Source organism: Anabrus simplex, chromosome 1, assembly GCF_040414725.1.
Source record: "Anabrus simplex isolate iqAnaSimp1 chromosome 1, ASM4041472v1, whole genome shotgun sequence".
NCBI classification, from domain to species: domain Eukaryota; kingdom Metazoa; phylum Arthropoda; class Insecta; order Orthoptera; family Tettigoniidae; genus Anabrus; species Anabrus simplex.
Genome location: NC_090265.1, coordinates 188,915,020 through 188,939,400, shown reverse-complemented (window position 1 = coordinate 188,939,400; position 24,381 = coordinate 188,915,020). Strand labels below are relative to the sequence as shown.

The 24,381-nt window shown below is 38.6% G+C and overlaps 1 protein-coding gene across 1 annotated transcript in view; it reads left to right on the top strand.

The window, feature by feature from the left end:
- Positions 1-24,381, top strand: part of LOC136885511 (intermembrane lipid transfer protein Vps13) — a 1,358,975-nt gene that overhangs the window by 837,319 nt on the left and 497,275 nt on the right. Inside the window, exons 33-34 of the mRNA XM_067158109.2 lie at positions 7,764-8,035; positions 23,576-23,698. Coding sequence (XP_067014210.2) covers positions 7,764-8,035; positions 23,576-23,698 — 395 coding nt within the window. The remainder of the gene's footprint in view (positions 1-7,763; positions 8,036-23,575; positions 23,699-24,381) is intronic.

The window sequence follows — 24,381 nt, the reverse complement described above, 5'->3', positions numbered from 1 at the left end:
GATGATTGATTTATTGATTGATTGATTGATTGATTGATTGATTGATTGATTGATTGATTGATTGATTGATTGATTGATTCTCCCTTCCCTTCCCCTCCCCTCACTCTCCATTCCCCTCTGTTACTCGGCCTCTATTATTGCTCTCTTCAGTAGCCCAGCTCCTCTGCTTTCAACAACTGTGCTATCATGCTGCTCAAGGTGAGTTCGCCTCTTTTCCCTTACCTTTCTTTTGTCCAAGTACATTTATATCATGCCTAATTTGGCTTTCAATCTTTTCGTCAGGTCCCCCTATTTATCTATTCTGTCTTTTACGCACTGTTCTCATTTGATTGGTGGCAATTCAGATTTTAGCTCATAATTACTACCTGATGGCAGGGCAAGTTTTGTTGGGATATAAATAGACTACAGCATGAATAAATTAAGAAGTTAGTAACTGAAGGGTGATCATCGTAAGTTAATGAGCATTATATACCGAAGTGCCATGATGGTGGTTGTGGTGGTTGTCGTTATTGGTTTAAGAGGTACTACAACTAGACAACCATCCTCTATTAACACTAAGCAGAAAAAAAAACGGAAGAGATCCAACACTTCAAAGAAGGAAGATATTGGTAAAAGAAAATGAAGGGCTATGAAGGGCATGAAAATAAGACTCCCTAGGCATTGGAAATGTAATACCATTGGGGTCTGAAAAGAACCAGAGTTTACCATAGGAGATCAAATAGGAAAGATAAATTGGAGGAGCCTGGCACAATTAAGTGGAAGCAATGCCAGATGTGGCTAGGGAAACTGTGGTCGCCAACCCATGCTCCCAAGTTAAGAGCCTCTAGTCCCCCTTTTAGTCGCCTCTTGTAACAAACACGGGATACCATGGATGTTTATTCTTCCACCCCCACTCACAGGGGGAAAACTGAAGAGCTGTTCTAATGGATTTTGATTCAATTTTGCTGTGAGCACATATCGGAATCCATTATTTCATAAATACTCAGATACCTGTATGGTGCTCTCAGTTGTTACTCTTACGGATTGAAGAGTTATTTCTGAATCAAACTATCGAGTTGGCCGTGCAGTTAGGGGTGCACAGCTATGAGCTTGCATTTGGGAGATGGTGCGTTCGAACTCCACTGTCGCAGCCCTGAAGATGGTCTTCCATGGTTTCCCATTTTCACACCAGGCAAATACTGGAGCTGTATCTGAATTAAGGCCACAGCTGCTTCCTTCCCACTCCTAGACCTTTCCTGTCCCATCATTGCCATAAGACATATCTGTTACAGTGCAATGTAAAGCCAATTGTACATTTCAAAAATAAAAATAAATTCTGAAGCAAAAGTATTCTTGTTTCTACAGAAGTTGTCTCTCAGTTTAATTAAAGTTTGATGTCCTATTGTATTGAATATAAAGAACTCCTGCTGAAGTATTTATTATGTCTGTTGGGTACTTTAATAGGGAACATGCATGATCCGGGGTTTTAAATAAAAATATGCTAATCTGATTCAAAATTTCATGCAGAATTCAAAAATGTGATCAGAATGTACAAATAATAACTCCAAACATGATAAAACTCTAAATCAATGTACGAAACTGTCACGTGACGCAAGTACGCGATCTCATTGGTCTGACATCATCGTACAGGTTGACTGAATTAGCAGACGAAATAACACATAGTGTGCTGTGAGAATGAGGATACACTTCACATATTTCTACTTTACGTTAGTGTCTGGTATGGTTAAATTCTAGGTCTATACATTGGATAATAATCTGAGTGGTATATTTTAGACTTAAAATGAATCCTCTGAGGCAGAAAACTTATAAATGGTGTAGAGTTCCGATGTGCAATAGCACATCGCATATCATACCAAACAAATTGTTTATGAATGTTCCAAAGACGCTAAAACTAGGGAGAAATGGATTTTGGCGAGCCGGATAAATGCTGTTGATATATCAGAAAAGCCTACAGTTTATTTTTTGAAGTTTTTAACGTAAGATGAATTTGTTTGAATTTTCAATCACTTTTCCATGTCAGCTGTTCTAGTGGTAAAACTTTAAATTTTAATGTATGATGCTTTATTTAAATGCTTCAATTACATCTTGGAATATGAAAGTAATAAACAGTGCATTAATTAATGCTGATTATTAAAGTATTCTCCAAACCTAACCTATGTTTTGGGTGATCCATGTCAAGATAATAAATCAAAGGGGTTATGAACCATTTTGACAGCTCTAATTCTACCAATTTATCTTGGCATGCGACAGTTATGTATGTCTTTATTGAAGAGCTTAATTGGTAAAGAAATTTAGGCTATATCTAAATACTCTATAATGTAACAGAGAATAGGCATGTACATCATGAAAGGAAACAACGAGAATTTAACAAATGTATAACTCTACACAAAACCAATGCTTGTATGTTGGGGTCTTATAAGTTAACAATGCTCAATTATAATAATTATTGTAATATTAATGCAATAAATAATATAATTGCACACAGGTGAAGATAGTGATGTAGGTGTTTAAAATATTATCCAACTTAGCCTAAGTTTCAGGTTATACAAGCCAAGTCAATAAACCGAAGGGTAAAAATACCGCGCGAGTTGGCCGTGCGGTTAGGAGCGCGCAGCTGTGAGCTCGCATCCGGGAGATAGTGGGTTTTGAACCCAACTGCCGGCAGCCCGGAAGATGGTTTTCCGTAGTTTCCCATTTTCACACCAGGCAAATGCTGAGGCTGTACCTAAGGCCACGGCCGCTTCGTTCCCATTCCTAGGCCTTTCCTGTCCCATCATTGCCATAAGACCTACATGTGACGGTGTGACGTAAAGCAAACAGCAAAACAGAAAAGTAAAAGTCACAGCACCCAAAGACATTCCTGTATTGAATGACTAAAATGTCACCAGGATACTTTTCTTGCCTGATATGCTCAACGTGTTAAAAGCCAAATGTAATTAATGTTATTGGCTTTACACCCTGCTAACTACTTCTACGATTCTCGGAGATGCCGATGTGCAGAAATTTAGTCCTGCAGGAGTTCTTTTACGTGCCAGTAAATCTACCAACACGAGGCTGACGTATTTGAGCACCTTCAACTACCACCGGACTGAACCTGGATCGAACCTGCCAAGTTGGGGTCAGAAGTCCAGCACCTCAACCATTTGAACCACTCAGCCCGACTTGTGAAAACTAGATGAAGTCATATTTATCTTTGTCATGTTTAACTTTTTCCCTCCACAAAGATATTTAATGTTTCTCTTTCATGGGGCCCGGAAGTGGGTAGGCCAGTTGTCCCAACCATAAATATATATTGTTTTGGGGAATGATAGATTATAGCCCTATAGTACTATGATCTTTCTTTCTTTCCTTCTTTCTTTCTTTCTTTCTTAATCAGTTTATCCTTCAGGGTTGGTTTTCTCTCAGACTCAGCGAGGGATTTCACCTCTACCACTTCAAGGGCAGTGTCCTGGAACGTGAGACTTTGGGTATGGTGATGAAACTGGTGAAGAGGGCCATTACCTAGCCCCGGCGGCCTCACCTGCTATGCTCAACAGGGGCCTTGTTGGAGGATGGGAGGATCGGAAGGGATAGACAAGGAAGAGGGAAGGAAACGGCCGTGGCCTTAGGTGCCTGGAGGAGAAGTGGGAAAATACGAAAAACCACTTCGAGGATGGCTGAGGTGGGATTCGAAACCCTTCTACTCAATTGACCTCCCGAGGCTGAGTAGACCCCGTTCCAGCCCTCGTACTATTTGTTTTCAACTTTCATGGCAGAGCCGGGAATCGAAACCGGGCTTCCGGAAGTGGCACACATTAACCACTACACCACAGAAGCGGACTAGTACTATAATGCCTACCTATATGTTTATGTTAGTGCTGAAATCCGATTTCTTACTTTACTAATGCTGAAAGCCCGAAAATGTAATGTTATTCTTTAATAGGGGAATCAGTCTAGAAGGAAATGTTGAAAGTGATGTGATATCTATCCAGGTTCATTGTTATCCTAATACTATGGGTTACAGTACATTGCACGTATATAAAAGACGCCACTTACAAACTTGCTTGTTATCTGCGAATTTCTGCGGCCACAAAAGTCATATTTTTCAAGAATGATGACATCTACACATGGTAGATTGTCTGACTGTGCTGTTTTGAACCTTTCTTCTGTCATTTCAAAGTTATTGGCGATCATGAATAATGAACAATCGGCTTTTAGCTACGGCTGATGCACAACGGCTGGTAGAGCTGCATGCGGTACTGGATCGTGACGTCACAGCGCGCTGCTTACGTCAGAGGCCGTTTCACTCGCCTTGCGGAAAGGCACTATTAAATATTTTTTTAATGGTAGGAAACAAGGCAACTTACCACAATGTAATACGTTTACGTACTATTTCATTGGTGTACTTTTCAAAAAAAAAATATTTTTGTAAATGATGCATGTTCCCAATTACCAGGTGAAAGTTTCTGTTGATTCACTGTTTTCAAATCCCTTGGAGTTTACCTGTCTAAGAAACTTTATAGCATTTGCAACAGATTACTAAATAAATGGAAAGCAAGTCTCATATTCGTGTGCTGAAATGAAGTGTGGTCTATATGTGCAGATGTTAGTGTGTGGAAAACTATCAGACCTGCCTATTTTCATTTCAAAAACATGTCAATAGAATTTCAAGTTTGCAACTCTATTGTTGTAATAGATTAGCCATTTGTAGTGGAAATCATTTCTGATGCTCTTAATTATATGTACAGCATCTGAAAAGGCCCCGTTGTATCCTACTTTCATCAAAAAGGTTAAGAATAGAGCATATGACCTCCCCTTCTTTCCCATTTATTCCTGAACATTTCAACATGACTTCCGTCGTAGGTGAAACCAGTCATTCTGGTGTCAATTTGCTCCAGTTGTAAGACCACCTGAGTTAAAATTTTTGACAAAATATCACCAAGTGTGGAATTTCAACTTGTATAAACAGCAAACGGTTATGCAATGGGGTCACAAACATGAACACCAAGGGAGTTTACTTTTCCCACGTTCTAGGGTGTGTTTTCCAATTCATATGCTCTTCAATTTCACTCAACAATAATACACAACTCTTAGGTTCTTGCCTTTACAGAACAACACTACTGAACATATATATTTATTACAAATACAGATTCCAACCATTGAATAGCAGTAGTACTGCTTCTAGCAAATGAGTTACCACAGTCCCCTACTGGCCAATAGTAAATAACTTATGAGCTCACACTTACTCTGATTTTCTACTACATTACTGTAGTCTACTTGAAAATTGTGTAAGTTCCAGAACTAGCTTGTTCATTTGTGTGTATTCCGGTTTAAGCCTAGATTCAAATTCCTCATATTGATCATTGATCCTTATGTCTGATGTCCTGTTTATGATTGAACAAGTTCTAACTTTAGTCTGGATGAAACTCTTTTCCTTTGCATAATTTTTTTTAAAAACTGTTTTGGTTGTAAGGTTCCTGATGGGTGTGTTGAATTGATTTCTTAGAGATTCTGTAGACACAAGTCCAGAAAGCGCCATTGAAATCCATCCTGCAGTTACAGGTGACTGCAAAAAGCAATGTCAGAGGTAACCTAACAGAAGTATACCTGTAGATATAAAATGTTATGAAACATGTTGATCTCATCATTGTGAAGAGTGTTGATGTCATTGTATTTGGCTAAGAATTTAAGGTGTGGTTATCTTGTCTCAGAGAATGTACCCTGTGTGTGAATAGCCATATAAGAATGTCACATTTGGATTGTTCCATATTGACTGCATTGTATCAGAAAAATATACAATTGGTCCACCTTAGTTTTATACAAATGTTTTCTCAAAAGAACTTTAAGAACTGAATTGTCGATCAAAAATATCAGTTATTTTTCTCATGTGTCTTACCAATTTATATATATATATAAAACCACTCTCACACTTCTCAAAATATTTCATATGTTAAGCCTTCAAGAACAAGTTCCTTTACATGTTCCTCTATGGTGTTTTTTCTTCTTTTTTTTAATAGTGTTTCTGACGATAAGATACACCGGTGGAAAATGAGATTCCAATACCAAGGAGTTGTGCTAAATAAATGAAATTAAGGAGGCGTGTTTGCACTTCTGAAAGATGACTCCTATTCAGATTTGTGTACTACTCAACGAAGAGTGGTGCTAGTAGCGTCACTAAGGACTTCCAAAGCAAGTTAGATTTAAATGTGAACTTTACATTTTGTGAGCGTTAGTCATCGTCCGGTGTTGATATTGTGAGGAAGGTGTGATTCCAATATACCTTTTAAGGAGATGAAGAAGGCAGTATCAGCAGCTTACTGAGTTTGAAGAAAGCCATGTAATAGGGTTACGAGACGGTGGATATTCTTTCCACCATATTGCAGAAAAACGTGCTAGAATTTTGGCCTGTAGAGGGACACTTTTGTTTAACATATCACACTAAGTCTACTGATACATATTTATTACATTCAAGCCCTTGTAAATATCAGCAGACGATACAAACCCTCAACATGGAAGGTAATGCCTAACTGTATGTGCTCGTCTGCTTATCAGATGGTTAATATCATGGAAATTATTAAGTATGTAAATGACAGGATTATCATGCTGAGAATTCAGTTGTGACCGAGCTCGATAGCTGCAGTCGCTTAAGTGCGGCCAGTGTCCAGTATTCGGGAGATAGTAGGTTCGAACCCCACTGTCGGCAGCCCTGAAAATGGTTTTCCGTGGTTTCCCATTTTCACACCAGGCAAATGCTGGGGCTGTACCTTAATTAAGGCCACGGCCGCTTCCTTCCCAGTCCTCGCCCTTCCCTGTCCCATCGTCGCCATAAGACCTATCTGTGTCGGTGCGACGTAAAACAACTAGCAAAAAAAAAAAAAATAATAATAATTCAGTTGCAGAAAGTGAGTATGGATTGGTTTCAGGTATATGTCCCACACCAAAAGAAAAGAAAGAAGAAAAAAAAAGGAATAAAGGAAAGATAAAATAGACAACCTCAATCAATCAATTAATGAATCAATGATCTCATCCTATAAATGAATATTTGCCCCAATTTGTCCTCATGAATTCTAACTTTATCTTCATATTATGATCTTTCCTACTTTTAAAAGCTCCTCATGAAGTTCTTGAAGATTAAAACATTTGAATCCACCATCCACTATAGCAGACTTGGTACAGCACACCATCCAGCTTGGCCTTGCGGTTAGGGTTGTGCAGCTGTGAGCTTAATTAACGCCACGGCTGCTTCCGTCCCACTCCTAGCCCTTTCCTATCCCATTATCACTGTAAAGACCTATCTGTGTCAGTGCAATGTAAAGCAAATTTAGAAATAGAAAGGGTACTAAAACTCTTATCTATTATTAGACATCGTCTGTATTCCATGACATGGCTGTGAAAATGCTTAAAATTGCAATAAAGGACAGGAAATCTAAGAAATTACCATACCAGTTGTAACCTACTGGCTAAAAAAAAAAAAATAGCAGTGCAATAAAATATATAAAATTCATTTTCATAAACATAGTGCTTGTGAACTGATTAGGAGGCGGATCGGTTGTCTTCCCCAACCGGGGCAGCTATCTGTTAAATGTTCTCTCTTTACAGTTTATTATTATTGTTTTGTGATGTGTTGCACTTTTTTAAGAATATATTTTACTGTTACATTGTTATGTTACTGTTATGTTGTTGTCACTCCATTCTCTTATTTCTTGTTAAATTGATTGGCTTATCTCATGTTCCAGTTCTTTTCTGATGACATAGCTCTGTGTTAACAACATTGATCTTTTCAGTTAATATCAGAATCTTCAGCTTCAATCTAATTCTGAATGTGGAGTATTTAACAAAGCTCTCCAGATTCTTGACAGCTGCACTGCACAGTAACGAGGAGTTGGGATCACATGTGAGGTTCCAACCACAACAGGGTGACAATCTGATGTTAACTACAGGCACATCTGTAGATCCTGGTGACAGTGTGATGATAATCAATTTGCATGCTGAAAAGCCAGATATATTCCTGGTGGAGGATATGGAAGATCTTAATACTAGTGCTCTGGTTCTTCGTGTAAGTATATTACATCATTGTAGTGGCTGTGAAGTGAGATGTTTGAGAAACTGCAAGGAAAGAATGGATTTGTTGCTCTCTTTGTGACTGTTTAATATTTTTTAACTTTGCTATGTGTTATGTCCCATTTCATCTTATATCCAAGTATTTTTAGGATCACTGCAGGCATCCTGGCCCATTTTGGGTTTTGTCGTGCAATTCAGAATACATCACAATAAACAGTAGTGAATGTAATGTTATTGTTGATAAGTTTTATGGACTTTTGATATTATAAACCTTCAAGTTTAGTTTCCTTCCAACTCTGTGATACTAGGGTATCCAATGTAAAGGTAACCCTTCCTCCTCCTTTCATGACTCTCTCTTGTCTTATTATTAAAGCAATTATTCCTTTATGTTTTTTTTTCTCATTTTGATAGTTGTCCTCAAAATTTTTCTTGCTGTTGTTCTAACTAGTAAGCATATCAAAATAGAAGCCAGAAAATCTTTTGCAAAATCATTTGTTCGGAGTACACTGTTGTATGGAAGTGAAGGTTCGACATTGGGGAAAAGAGGGAAAGACTCGTTGTGAAGCAGCTGAGATGTGGGTATGCGGGCGAGTTGGCCGTGCGTGTAGAGGCGCGCGGCTGTGAGCTTGCATCCGGGAGGTAGTAGGTTCGAATCCCACTATCGGCAGCCCTGGTTTTCCGTGGTTTCTCATTTTCACACCAGGCAAATGCTGGGGCTGTACCTTAATTAAGGCCACGGCCGCTTCCTTCCAACTCCTAGACCTTTCCTACCCCATCATCGCCATAAGACCTTTCTGTGTCGGTGCGACGTAAAGCCCCTAGCAAAAAAAAAAAAAAAAAAAATGTGGGTATGGAGGAAAATTATAAGAGTGAGCTGGATTGAAAGAAAAACAAATTTGGAAGTACTAAGGGAAGTCAAAGAAGAGAGGGAGCCTTTAAAAGAAATAGAAAGATAAAAAATTAAATTTATAGAACATACCATTAGACACAACACCTTCATCACCAATATATTTGAAGGCAAATTATTAGGGAAGTAAAGAAGAGGGCAGCCTAGGAAAAAATATTGGAATGAATTCAAGGAAAAAAATGGGACTCAGAAGTTACATGACAATGAAAAGAGTGGCACAAGATAGAGATGAATTGTGGTATCGACAAGGCATTGTCTTTAGGAAATGAATTATATGAGCTGGTGACCACAGAGTTTTTCACCTTATGACAATCCCTACAAGAACTATTACCAGTTAACACTATTGAACAATATTTGCATGCTAGCAATGCTTAGTGCCAATATGGACTAAGCAATAAAAGTTTAAATTCATTAATATATCTGTTAGCCAGTATGGTAAAACTGTATAAGACATAAATGACTAGAAATTGTATTCTCTATAATATTTTATTATGTAATAAGTCCACTAATAACTTAGATATTTGAGAATTAAATTTTAGGTCTTCCCAAAACTACCATTTTACGTAGCGTGAATAAAATTACTTACAGCCTAGATTGTAGTACCTCGTTCCCCAACTTTACATACTGGTTTTCATTAAATTCTGTTCACCGATTTTCTCATGGCTCGTTGATATGGGCTAGGCAACAAAAGTCTAAATTCATTAATATCTCTGTTGTTATAGTCGATAGGGTAAAACTGTATAAGACATATCCGGTATGGTAAGTGGTCGAAAATTGTTTTCTGTATAACATTTGTTATCTAGTATTTATCAATAGGACCACTAGTAGCATAGATATTTGAGACTTACATTTTAGGCCATCCGCTAAACTACCATTTCACTCAGCGTGAATAAAAATATTTATAGCCTAATAAAGTGTAGTGCCTTATTCCCCTACTTTACATACAAATTTTCATTAAATTCTGTTCAGCCATTTTCTCATGATGCACATATATACGTACGTACAGACATGTGCTTTATAGATTACAGAAAGATGTGGAATGTACTCAGCTAGATGGGCATACCTGAATACCTCACTGTCCTGAAACCTCTACTTGGGACAAGAAGCCAATGTTAAAACTGAGCATGGTGAAACAGAATGGTTCCCCATCAGGAAAGACGTAAGACAAGGCTGTATACTTTCGCCTTACTTGTTCATTCTGTACGCTGAGTACATCATGAGGAATTCTGGATTGTATTAGTCACTTCATGGTTTTAAGATTGGTGGATTGAAGATAAACAACTTGAGGTATGCAGACGATACCACTTTGGTTGGTGAAAGTTAGAGAACAGAGTGAAAACATGGACCTATACCTGAATATCAACAAGACCAAAATCATGTCAACAGGTTTACCGTTGAATATTATGATTAAAAATGAGTTAACCAAAGAGGTGAATAGTTTCTGTTTTTTGGAATGAACCAATAGTAGAAGTGGCTCAAGCAGTCCAGAAATTTGCCAGAGACTTACCCTCGGATGAGCAGCATTCAAAGGTCTGGATAAGATCTTTAAGTGTTCGGATCAACCCTTGCATACTAAAGTCAGAATGGTTAAGGTATTAGTCTTCCCATACATACATTTGGTTGTGAAAGCTGGACCATAAGGAAGTGATAAGAAGCATATTGATGCATTTGAGCTCTGGTGTTGGAGAAGGATATTGCATATAACTTGGACAGCTAGGAAGAAAAATGCATGGGTCATTCAGAAGATCAAACCAGATCTGTCTCTTGAGGACTTCATTCCAAGTTTACAGCTGAACACCTTCTGGGATGCTGTGATTCATTGGAAAAGATTATTATGCTTGGGGAAGTGGAGATAAGGGCGGCCAGCATTGAGATGGATAAACTCCATCAAATCCAACATGAGCATGTCACTGAAGGATCTAAAGTATATGATTGAGGACTGAAATATCTGGAGGCCTTATTCCCTTATGGAGTCGCCACGAGTTGACATTGACTTGATGGCATCTAATCATAATCACAGACAGGTATGATGAAAAATTTAAAATTGCATTTATTTCTTACTGTGGACACAACCAATACAGAAGTACCATTCCTTTTTAATTCTGAGCAATTACTGTATATACACACTGTATATATATTTCATAGTCATAGAGATTATAATGTCGGTCAAGACAGCTGCCCCGTAAATGTAAATATGGCATAATGCCTAATTCTGTTGAAGTTGATTACGCTAGAATATTACACTTTTAGAAAATAGTGATATCGTTGACAGTTCTTCTGGGGAAAGTGATATTGAATTAACTGTGAGCGATATTACTAGCAGTTTCTCTGAAGAATTAGATGACATTACAGTAATGGAAGTGGAAAACCTGCAGTTGGTCATAAGCACAACCTCGAAGATTGTGAGTGGACTCTGACAAGCAATGTGCCATATAATATGGCATGCAATACAGCTGGTGAACTGAATGCTGTAATAGCACGAAGACTATCTGAGAATCCAGGAATGGTTGAAATACTGGGCAAGTTTCTAACTGAAGAATTTTGGGAACATATCCCCAACAAAACTAATTAGAAAAATTATGGTGAGAAAACTGGTTTCATGTTACAAAATGTTAACTAAAGGCTCCATATCATAACAGTTAGCACTATTAGCTGCCGTACTCAGGGGCCTGGGTTCGATTCCTGATACTGCCAGAAATTTAAGAATGGCAGGAAGGCTGGTATATGGTTCAAATGGTACCCACGGCTCACCTCCACTGGGGGTGTGCCTATAAAGATTGCACCACTTCAGGTTAAGTACGCTAGTTTCTTTAACTAAAGGCTTATTTTACTTATAGTACGTTGATATTTCAGACTTAAAAGGGTTTGGTTCAAGATAATTGCACTTAGAGGAGGGTTAGGAAAATGCCAATTTTTTCAGAAACTCTGCTTCGTAGAAGATTCAGTATCATATTGAGATATTTGAGGTATTTGAAGGTGCTCAAATGCATCGGCCTCTTTGCCTGCAGTTGATTTAATTTTTATACGTGCAGGATCTATTGCACCTAAAACATCAGTAAAAAGGCATATTTCATAGAAGTCATGGATAGTCCATTGACACACTTAATCACCACCACCACATGGATGCTATTGCTTCAGCTACACGACTTACAGTGTTCTACTAACTGTAGCTATATTATTACATGAAAAGACCCAGTAGCACAAAATCCTAACAGCATGTGCAAAAGATATTAGTTTCTGTTTGTGGAATATTCGAACCTCACCTGATTTTCGTTGTAGAAATTCTCCACCTGTCAGATTTTCAAAATCATTACTTTGCAAATTTCTTCCTCTGTCAAAAATGTTGTTCAAAAGATCTGAACACAGAAATTTGACATCCGAAGCATGATTCAAAGCAGCCATTTTGGAACTGTTAACAATTGTTAGACATTTAACATGAGGGAATACTCACTCACTCGCTCACTCTGTAGGCTTCTGAGGGATGTGAAGTTTCCGTGCCGATCTCACAATCGTCTCTCATTCCTTTTTGATCTTGAACCCACTCTTCCCAGTTATCAATTTGGAGGGTCCGGCATACCTTGTTGATCTCTTACTTCCAGGTGCTTCGGGGTCTTCCTGAAGGTCTTTTCCTTTTAACCTTCGGGACGTTGCGCCGCGGTCTTTTGGACTGCACAAATTCTTCTTTTGTTACTCTGTCTATGATTGTTGTAGGGCAGATTTCTCCCTCTACCATATCTACCCCGCAACCTTCCTCTAGTGTTTAAAACCTGATAGCGCTCCCTAGTTGCTATGGCTTTCGACCGCAGGCGACTACTGCCGTTTGTTCTAACACTGGATGCGCGACAATTAGTATACACAAATTGTTTGACTGTTTACTTGTGTTATGAGTGAAAATGGATCCCAAAGAAGTTGATAGGATAAACAAATTGATTGATAGTGTGGAAAACCGAGCTCGATAGCTGCAGTCGCTTAAGTGCGGCCAGTATCCAGTATTCGGGAGATAGTAGGTTCGAACCCCACTGTCGGCAGCCTTGAAAATGGTTTTCCGTGGTTTCCCATTTTCACACCAGGCAAATGCTGGGGCTGTACCTTAATTAAGGCCACGGCCGCTTCCTTCCCACTCCTAGCCCTTCCCTGTCCCATCGTCGCCATAAGACCTATCTGTGTCGGTGCGACGTAAAGCAACTAGCAAAAAAAAAAAGTCCCTAGCAAGAACTAGTGCACGCTGGCCAAACACCATCAGTCAGAAAACTGGGACTGGCCTCTGCATCTGACAATTTCTAATATTAAAAAAACACAATATCAAAATAGCTTGCAGAACCTCCCACACCAACTCCAAACTCGTTTTCAATCCACACACTGTCAATAATAACATTAATAATAGATTTTTGAACTCCGGAGTTTACAAATTAGAATGCCAATCCTGTAATTCCAGCTCTATAGGTCAAATAGGCCGCGATTTTGTCATAAGATACGCTGAACATTGCAACACTCTCAAATATAATCGATTTTCAGCTATGAGTGAACATAAAGCATCCAGCCACAAATACACTTCAATAGATAAAGATCTTAAAATAAAATCTTGCATTATGAGCAAAAAGGCACCTTCCTCAACATTCTCGAGAGCATCCACATCGATTTAGATCAGTTTATGAACCCCTCTGACAATTCAAATGAAATCAACCGAAAAAAAAAAAAAAAAACATTCTACTTGAAGTGTTCATTCCATATACTTGTCAGAACTTCCATAATATGAACAAACCCTGCCTCCATCTCTCCAACTCACCACCACTCCCCACTCCCCACTCCCCACCCACTCCCCACCAGCCCTACACCACCCCTTTCCCCTCCGCTCCTTCCATCTGCGCAAATACAGCTGAGCCAACAATAGACTCGATCGTACGAACGGGAACGTTACTTTGAGAAGGCCAGGTCGTTTTGAGAGAACAACCACTGTCTAAACACCGTATGTTTAAAGCTTTCTTCACACCCATTTTACACTTTTTACTCATCAGCAGGAGCAGGTAGCAGGTAGGGACCCTCTTCGGAGGCAGCCCTACCCAGGGAGAGGCGCCCCTGCCTATGTGAGTCCCAGAGCACACTGACCCGGTGTGTAACATCTGGTATGGGTCCCAGCTCAGGGTTACGAGTGAAGACCTCAACGGCATCTACGGTGGAGAAGGTGGACTTCAGGATGGCGGGAGGGGCATACCCGTAGCGTTTGTACTCCAGAGGAGCGGCTACGAAAGGCGTCTGTCTCCATGTTAGGGGCGGCCTAATTTTGAACCTGGCAGTAGGTATAAAATGCCTTTGGGTGTGGCGAGCCCATCGTAACAATAGCCTATATGGACAAAGCAAATATGGTGCTTCGTAAAAGGTTAGGGCGTCCCCTGCTAAAAGCGACGCGCAGCTCTTCAGGTGCTGGGGGAACTGTGAAAAATGGGCAACCAGCACCAAACTACATCAAAATTGCAACAGTTAATGTACTGACACTGATGGGAAAGACAGAAGAACTGGTTGACTTCATAATAGAAAAAGATATAGCCATACTTGGACTGTGCGAGACCAAGAAGAGGGGTACAGGGGAGATCCCTCTGAGAGAAGGATACAGGCTGTATTACAGCGGAGGACCTGAAGCAAAAAATGGAGTGGCCATCATACTTAGAAGAGAAATCTAAGAATATCTGGAATATACAAAGTACGACAGCGATAGGATGATGATGATGATGATGAGACTCCAGTTTGAAAATGGCGTGAAAGATCTATTTCAGTTGTATGCCCCACAAACTGGTTGCATAGATGAACATCTAGAGGACTTCTTAGAGGAAGTGGAGAGACAGATAGAAGATAAGGAAGTGCTATTGATGGGAGATCTAAATGCACAAGTTGGAATGGAAAGACAAGGAAAGGAAGATGTTGTAGGGCCCTTTGGATATGGAAATGTCAATCCAGAAGGTGAGTTGTTGGTGGATTTTTGCATGAGGAATCAAATGATTTTTGGAGCACCTGGTTTAGGAAGAAGAACAGTCAGAAAATTACAAGGTATGGCTGGGGAGACAGACAGACAAAGACCATGATTGATTATATAATCATAGAGAAAGAACACCGGAAGAACCTTGTAGATGTAACAGCCATGCCTGAAGAAGCCTTTGGTGGAGATCATAGAGTTGTGATAGGAAAATTGAAAGTTGGAAAAATTGAAAAACCCCAATTAAGAAGAGAGAAAAGAATTAATGTATGGAAGTTGAAGGAGAAAAGCATACAAGAAGAATTTCAAAGGGAAATAATACCCTTGGTACCCAGGACAGAGGTGGGGAATGTTGAAGAGGAATGGAAAAGATTTAAGGAAGCACTGGTTGGATGTGCAGAAAAGGTGTGTGGTAGAACATCAGGAAATGTGAAAGACAAAGAAACACACTGGTGGAATGATATGGTAAAGATTAAAGTGAAGGAAAAGAAAATGGCATGGAAAGCATGGAAAACATCTAAGACTGAAGAAAGTAGAAGAAAATATGTGGAGGCAAAGAATTTGGCCAAGAAAGTAGTGGAGGAAGAAAAGAGGAAAAGCTGGGCCTTATTCACACAGACATTGAGAGATGATACGCAGGGCAGCAAGAAATTACTGTATGGTATCTTAAGAAACAAAAAGAGAGATCAAGTAAACACCAGATTTGTGAAGGATGAAGGTGGCATAATTTTAACAAAGCCAGAAGAAATAAGAAATAGATGGAGAGAGTATTTTCAGAAGCTGCTGAACATAAGAACGGATGACAGTCATTCAATGGACGACCAGGAAAGGCAATTAGTTGACGAAGAAATGGATAAAGAAATTACAATGAATGAAATTGAAATGGCAGTAAGAAAGATGAAAAATGGAAAAACTGCTGGAATAGATGAAATTTCAGTGGAGATGATAAAGGCAGCTGGAGCTGTAGGCCTGCAGTGGACATATCGGATTCTCAGGAATGTCTGGGAGAATAAGGAGGTCCCTGAGGATTGGCAAAAAGGAATAATCATCCCAATTTTCAAGAAAGGTGATAAGAAAGTTTTGAAGAACTACAGGGGAATTACTCTAATATCCCATGTTGCTAAGATAATGGAAAGGATACTGGAAAGTAGAATAAGGTTGAGGGTTGAGAAGCAGATACAGGAAAATCAGTTTGGTTTCAGAAGTGGAAGGTCAACAATAGAGCCCATTTTCATTATGAGACAACTAATGGAGAAGCATTGGGAGTACGGGAATGATATGGTGATGACATTCATTGATATTGAAAAGGCATATGACAGTGTCCCTAGGACGAAAGTTTGGGACAGTCTGGTGCAAAAAGGAATTGGACAGGGATTAATAAAAATGATCATGGCATTGTATAAAGAATGTTGTAGTTGCGTGCAAACACAAGTTGGCAGGACAAGTTGGTTCAAAATAACTAGTGGGCTGAGACAGGGAAGTGTTCTATCACCAATCCTGTTTACAATAGTAATGGATGACATCACGAGAACAGCAAAAGCAGCATATGGAGGAAGAGAAATGAACATGATGTTATTTGCAGATGATATTGTGATTTGGGGAGAAGATGACAGGAATGTTCAAGAACAGTTGAATGTGGTGAATGGGAAGATTGAAGAATGTGGATTGAAAATAAGTGTAGAAAAGAGTAAAACTCTTGTTATGACTAGAGGGGAGAAAGAAGGGAAAGGTCAGATTAGGCTTGCAGACAAGTCCCTGGAAGTAGTGGAAACGTTTAAATACCTGGGGAGTGAATTAATGGAGAATGCTCGACTGGATGCTGAGATTAGTAAAAGGATTCAAGCTGGAAGTTGTTTCTATCATAGTGTAAGAAATATGTTATGGGACAAAGATGTGCCAATGGAAGCAAAGGATACTATGTACAAGATGTATTACGTACCCATAACAACTTATGGAGCAGAAACTTGGACAATGACAAAGAAGGATGAGAGTCGAATACAGGCAGCCGAAATGAAATTCTTGAGGAGTATGATACAGAAGAGTAGAAGAGACAAAATAAGGAATGAGAAAATCCGGGAAGAAATTGGAGTGGAAAAAATGAATGATAGAATAGAGAAGAGCCGACTAAGATGGTTTGGGCACATAAAGCGAATGAGCGACGAAAGAATGCCAAAAAAGGTGATGGAAATGCAAATTCAAGGAAGGAGAGGCCGTGGACGACCACGATTGAGATGGAAGGATACCATCCAACGCAGCATTATAGAAAGAAACCTGGACTGGGACACAGTGTTGGAAGAGGAGTGGTGGAAAGACCGAAGAAAGTGGAGAGGAACCATATTTGCCCCTACCCGGCTACAGCTGGATAAAGGGAAATGATGATGATGATGATGATGATGATGATTGAGATATATGCATTTTGCCCCTGATATCCCAGAAACTGTGTCTAACAAACTCAGTAAAATCAGGCTTCGCCATAAGACCTGTCTGTGTCGGTGCGACGTAAAGCAAGTTGCAAAAAAAAAAAAATGTGGGATGTACAAATTATCTCCACAATAAAACAAGATATAAAAGACAAACAGAACAAATTTAAGTAATTAAAAAAATCAAATTAACCAACCTGTTGAAAATAATAATAATAATAATAATATGACCTTATGCACTGGCCATGATTTACTTTACAGTATTTACAATTAATCAGGTTGGTCACATTTCTCACAGAAACACTCTTCTTTTAATTCTCCTTTGAAGCATTACTACAAGGGTGTTAGAAATACACCAGAAAAGTCTTTGTTGTAGCTCCATTGAAGAAAAGCCATTTTTATTTAGAGAATATTGCTGCTGAGATTGAAAGTACACAAATGAATGAAGGTGAAAGAAGTGGTCTCTGTGCCATATGTTAATATCATTGTCAGACGATACCATAATTGTATCAGTAATAAATTTCACAATATTTTTGCACGGACAGAAGAAGAAAATGTTGGCAGACTGTACAGTGCCTGTACACTCTGCTATAATTAGCTACTTGATGAATTCAATGCCTTCAGAAACTGTAGAGTTGTATAGTTCATCTTTATTGGCTGTTCAGGGGTCAACTTAAAGAATAACTTTATTATGTGCATGTAGATCTGGCCACATTGCTTGTTTTAGGAAGACCGCTAACACTTTTAACAATGCCATATTTTAACATGGACACTGGCAGTTAACTGGGCCATTTTTTTGTATTTTAACACATTATTATGCAATAGGGAACCATATTACATAGGTACCTGATTTTTGCATCATTTGAAGGTGTCAGCCTTCCAAAATGAAGATATTAATCTGCAAGTGCATACGGTATCTAAAGTAATTTAATTATACTAGTCTTATGAAATACATGAATGAATTGTATGAAAAAACACTTTTACATTCAAATTATGCCAATAAACTCACTCAAACGATAAAAATGAATCATTTAATGTGGCTAGTTAAGCCAAAAATAAACACAGTTACAATTGAAATACAATATTTGCCTGTTAAGGAATCGTTTTTCTTTGTATGGTAGTCCTGAAAACTTTGGTCTATACACAGCCCAACCTTGCACTCCTGGCACCACCATCTACTCTCTTTTCTGACGCGCTTACCACTTTCCTAACTTCACAACACATATATGCAAAATAGTTGCAAAAAAAAAAAAAATACAGTAAATTTCCTGAAGTTTTACTGCAGATCACCGTGCCACTTGGAATTTTCCTTCAGTTTGCCCTGATGTTTTATTGCCACAATTGTCGTATCTGCATACCTGTTTGTTTCTGTCTTTGTATTTTTCATCACATCATCACTAAAATAATAATAAAACAATCCATTTCATCACTCCCTGCACCTAACTGAGTAGAACCAGATGCCAACTGGAAGCTGTGTTCGGTCATCTGTTTCTGACCAGTCATCATCAGGGTCAGATGCTCTTGTGAAACGGGAAAAAAAAAAAATAAAAGAACAGATTTCTGTAAGTGAATTATTTCTATTATTTGGATTTGAAATGAAATAATACAGCTAAAATATTGTGTTTGAAAGTGATGTAATATGTAACCTTCTTACAGGTTACACCAAAATAATTAAAACATAATAACAATAATAATAATAATGAATCTTATGAATTAAAAAAAACAATAAAACCATTACAACACTCGCAAAGTTCACAGACTCAAAGCTGTGTGAAACATAAACAAACAGGTTGACAAACATGACAATTATTAAGCACGTGGGAAGCGGCATGGAACCCTAAAAGGTAGGTGGTACGTATTCGTTGTGAGGAATAAGTGGTAGACAGTGATCACCCTTAGGCTCTTAATTTAATGAACTAACAAAACCAAGATTAAAGGGGATGAACAAAATTGAAACAAAACAAGAATAACAGAAATAAACAAACCCATTTACAGATATAGGTAAATTTGGACTGCATCCGCAGATACGTGTTACAGTCAGTGGCAATTTCAAATTACATTTAAGAAAGGAAAATAGAAGGAACATTATAAGATTTGTAAAAGGCCTAATCCCTTATAACAAAATGAGATCAAAAAAGGAACATGTAAAAGTATTAACACAGAAAAGAAAGGGGGAGATCTACAATCTTAACACAGAGGCCAATTAAGTTGCTACCATTTTAAAAACACTTCTAAAAAGGAGCATAGCTTCATCTAGTGTGAGTTAAGTGATACAACACTACGGGAGGCAAGCCCAAGGGAAATCTAAATTACATGTTAGTTACAATTTTCTTAAACACAAGAAAAGGGAATTGCCTCTAAAATTTTAAAATGATATGAGCTTAGCTAAAGGCTAAGTCATTGTAACGATTTAATGGTGAATGTGAAATCCGAGGGTAAACTCGTACGCAAAAGAAAAATGTACATTTAAATTAATTTCCGAAATACTAAGAAGAAATAGTGCTTACCCCAAGGACGGTATCCCATCACAGTACAGAAGCAGGAGCACGTCCGCCCTCTAGGCTGGTCAGAAGCGAAAGACACTCAAGCAAGCTTCGCTCCCATGAAGGAGTGAGAAGGTGAAAATGGTGCAACCACTGAGGTAACCAATCAGGCTATAGAATTTACTCCCGAGTTTCACGTTCACCAATAATAACTACTTTTACTTAAGCCAATGAAACGTGTCTTCATTTTTGCTGATGCAAGTTCGAGAAAATACTTTGATGCAACACCAATTTCACCACTAACAGCACGTGGCAGTATAGTCTGTTTCACAAGTAAAATATTAAAGCTTGCAGATAACTGATACAACAAAAATTTCACATATTAATAATAATAATTTTGTACAACCACCTGTTTTTTCAAAAATAGTTATTTTTTGTAAGTCCTAAACCTAATTTTTCCAGAACAATAAATCAATTTTCAAAGCGTTAAGTCCCATGTTCAGTTTTTCAAAGGAGATAATGACCTTTTCAAAATAAAATTGAAGAGGCTTGGATCATTTCTCCGCTGCTGTCCCAACTCTGGCCACATAATAAAATTCTTACCTGAACTATCACTTGATATGTTATCCAGTTCATAAGCAGGGTCTTCATCGCTGTCATCTATTTCCTTCTCCCAATAAAATATCCAAGATATCACTATCATTGAGCTGGCGTGAGGTCATGTTTATACAGTAAACACGGGTAACAGCCGAACAGATTTGGTGCTCACAGTGCCTGGCACATTGAGTGCTATGATAGAGGTCACGACATGGAGAAACTACCCTTTTTATAGTTTTAGTTGGAATTTCCCGATAACTGCTACATTCTAGAGGACAGTAGATAAACTACTACCTCCAAGCAAGGAATGGGAACCGTATGGGATATGTGGAGCTGCATATACACATACGGGAAAATTGCACCCATATCAGATATGGGCGCCATCAACAACCAGGAAAGCAGTTGCAGTTCGCCCGTATTCCATACGGGCATAGTGTTGAAAGTGTTAAATCCCTGTTGGTCATATTTGCTTGCAAACGCCTTGATGTTCGGTAAATTGATGGTGTATTTGCGGTAAAATATCCAGTGAGCTCTGATACAAGGACATGCAAATGGAATATCAGCATACCATCCATCTTCTCATTATCATATCAGAGTGTGTGGTTGCCGTTATATATCTAACTGCATCAAAGATGCGCTTGATTCCCTTCACTGTGATATTTCATTCAGTTCACAACTTTTTATCTTTATTAGTTCTTGATTGGTTGGCATTTATTTCTTGATCTGTTGACAGGTATTTTTCCTCAATGAAAGACCTGATTTCACTCATGAATTAATGAGTTTTTGTTCTAAAAGTATATCAGCAGCACATTCAGCTAATCACTTGCTACCTTTTTGGGTTATTTTCCAACAAAGGATCTTATTATTTTGTTTAAAATTCTTTACCGACAAGTTGAAAGCTTTGAACAGCAGGAAATTATGAGCGTCAGTTGTCTTCTTAATTTTCAGTGCTTATAGTTGCATTGTACGGTTATGTATTATAGTATCTTCGTGTCTCTTTGCTATAAAATGGTCACACACTTCACGATTTATCATATCCTATGGGCTGTTTGGATCTGATGAGCACTGTTCTTTGACAGTGTTTTTGAAGTTTTGTAACACAGTCCTATTCTTCATGTTTCTTTTCTGCAACAAGATTCTTATAAGTTTCAGGCAGTGTGTCATATCTATCGCCTATCCAGGATGACACAGAGTGGGAGGATCAAAATTTTCATTTTTGTCCCTTGGTTGTTTTTTGTTCATATCCTTCATGCATCAGCTAGATATCTTACTGGAAACTTCATTTTAACTTTTCTTGGAGGTGATGACTGCTTCCCTGATAACATTGTTTTATAAGTCATCCTTACGGCACTACCACTTTCTTCATCTAATGCCTCCTCATTGATTACAAGTTCACTCACCTGTGCTCTTATTCTTCTTCTTCTTCTTCTTCTTCATGCTCATTTTTTCACTAATAACACACTCTTCTCATTGTCGAGGGCGACCGTACTGCACAAACTTGCTCACACTGTAAACACCCTTCTATAACACAAACAAATGTGATTTTCTCTAGCGGCCATCATCACAAAGTTGTCAGCAGAGTTGTGACCACTATGCTGCTCTCAGTAGATAGGGTAAATCTACACTGCTCTCCCTCTCCTGTCCACACTGTTCCCGGGCAAGTTGGCTGTGCAGTTAGGAGCGCGAAGCTGTGAGCTTGCACCCAGGAGATAGTGGTTTCATACCCCACTGTTGGCCATCCTGAAGATGGTTTTCTGTGGTTTCCCATTTTCATACCAGATAAATACTGGGGCTGTACCTTAATTAAGGCCATGGCCACTTCCTTTCCACTCCTTAGCCTTTCCTATCACATCATCACCATAAGACCTGTGTTTGTCGGTGCGATGTTAAGGATTGTAAATATTGCCCACACTGTTGCACTATACCAGCTAAATCTTTGGAAGGAGTTTGTGTTTCCAGTCATTAGCAAAACAAAATTAGTTTTCTGCCATTCTACAAAACAACTGCCATGACCCTTTGTTTTCACTACCGACAGCGTTAGGTCATGTACAAATGTTCTCCTCTAGATCTAGCACATCATTAAGGAGATGATGTATCTGTCTGACCCTCTAAAAAAAACACATATTAACATAGTCAAATTGTTGGCTGTGAGAGACAACACCAGACACGCCAATGCGGTTTGTAACACACACACTGGGCTCTTTGGGCCCCTATCGTGTACAGCTTGCAAGTGAGTCAGGACATCCGCACCACCACGTCTTCTTAGTGGTGCTACCTGACAGTGAGAACAACCAAAGTAAACAAGAATGTTTCTGCAGATCATAACTAGCAATGATTCATGAAACGGATCTGTGTTATAAACTGTTCTACCATTCATCACTCAACCTCTAGTTCGTGAACGATAGCCAATGGCTGAGTGGCCTAGTAAGTGGTTCTGAGGGTCATGATACTAACTGTTATGGAATACGAGTGCTCATCTTGGACATATTGAGCCATAGGCTTCCTTGTGCTCAGCCAGCTAGGAATATAAAGTCCACCGGTGGTCCATAAGCCTTTTGAGTAGACGCGCTCACGTAGACTATGTGCAAGTAAGTAAGGTAGCATCACAAACATATCTAATATAATCAGAAGTAATGCCCTTCCCAAAGTTTACATGTAACACAGTGTCATGTCAAACTGACTGGCTTGTAATTTTTGGCTTTATGTTTATCAACCTTTCCTTTATACACAGGGTTACTATAGAAAGTCTTCATTCATTTTGTATAACTGCTTCATGTGAACAGTAATCAGATAAGTACTACAGATATGGTGCTATATCCCAACCCATTGTCTTTGGTATATCCCCAGAAATCTTATCAATTCCAGTTGCTTTTCGAGTTTTCAACTTTAGTATCTTGTTGTAAATTGATTGTAAATTGATTGCAGGAACAAGAGGCAGGAAATACTGTACACCAACATTTATAAATACATTTCTTTTAAACTTTTTGTTATGGAGCAATACAGTATATTATTCAAAGTTGGATTAGGATGAAGATTGATATCTTAAGCATTTCACTACATAAAAACTTAGGGTTAAATATACTGTTACAACTAATACAGTACAGTATATTAAAAAAAAATGAATGTATACTAAATATTGATAAATGAATTGTTTCAACAGAGTGAAATAAGCTGTTCGCTGTACCATGGTAATGATGCTGTGAATGTGAAGGGTTTTGTGAAGGAGTTGCAGCTTTATTCATGTTGTTATAATCCTGACCATCGAAAGGAAACAATGTCTCAGGTAATGATTTTGAATGTTATAACGGATTCTTATTTTTGGTTTTCATCATATTTTCTTATATTTTTGAAGGAGTAAATATTTTTTTTAAATGTGTTTTGAGTAATGGTGTCATGGTCCAGAATAACAGATATGAAGGTATTATGGATTTATGCCATGGTAAATGAGACAAAATAAATGAACTCTTTTTGTTTCGCAAAGATCTTACACCAATACCTTGGAAGTAAACAATGACCGACCGTAACATGTTCTAGCTGATGGTGCAAAATTAGGATTACTGACCATTTTAATTTAATATCTCAGAGATTGAAGCCAACAGTTGTGATTAGTCATGATTTACTTCTGGAGCAAATGAACGAAGTTTTGTGAAACTGCAGTTTATCTTGTTTTATATGTGTCATGGATGGTGATATACGAGGCGTGCTTTTTAAGTAAGGGCCTTTTTGTTGTGGACACTAGTAGTTCGAGCGTGCGTCGTATGCCGCCATGCCTCGGGAACAACGGGGCTAAGTTGCAGCTCTGTTGCTAACCTGTACGGTTCTGTTCTGTGCTTGCTCAAATGTTCAAGATTATCAACTCGTCCACCCCATGCGAGGTTTGGTCAGTGATGTGGTTTTTGTTGGCAAGGAACCCGTCTGCTGCAGACATTCATGGACAGATTTGCAAAGTGTACGGTGCTAATGCTA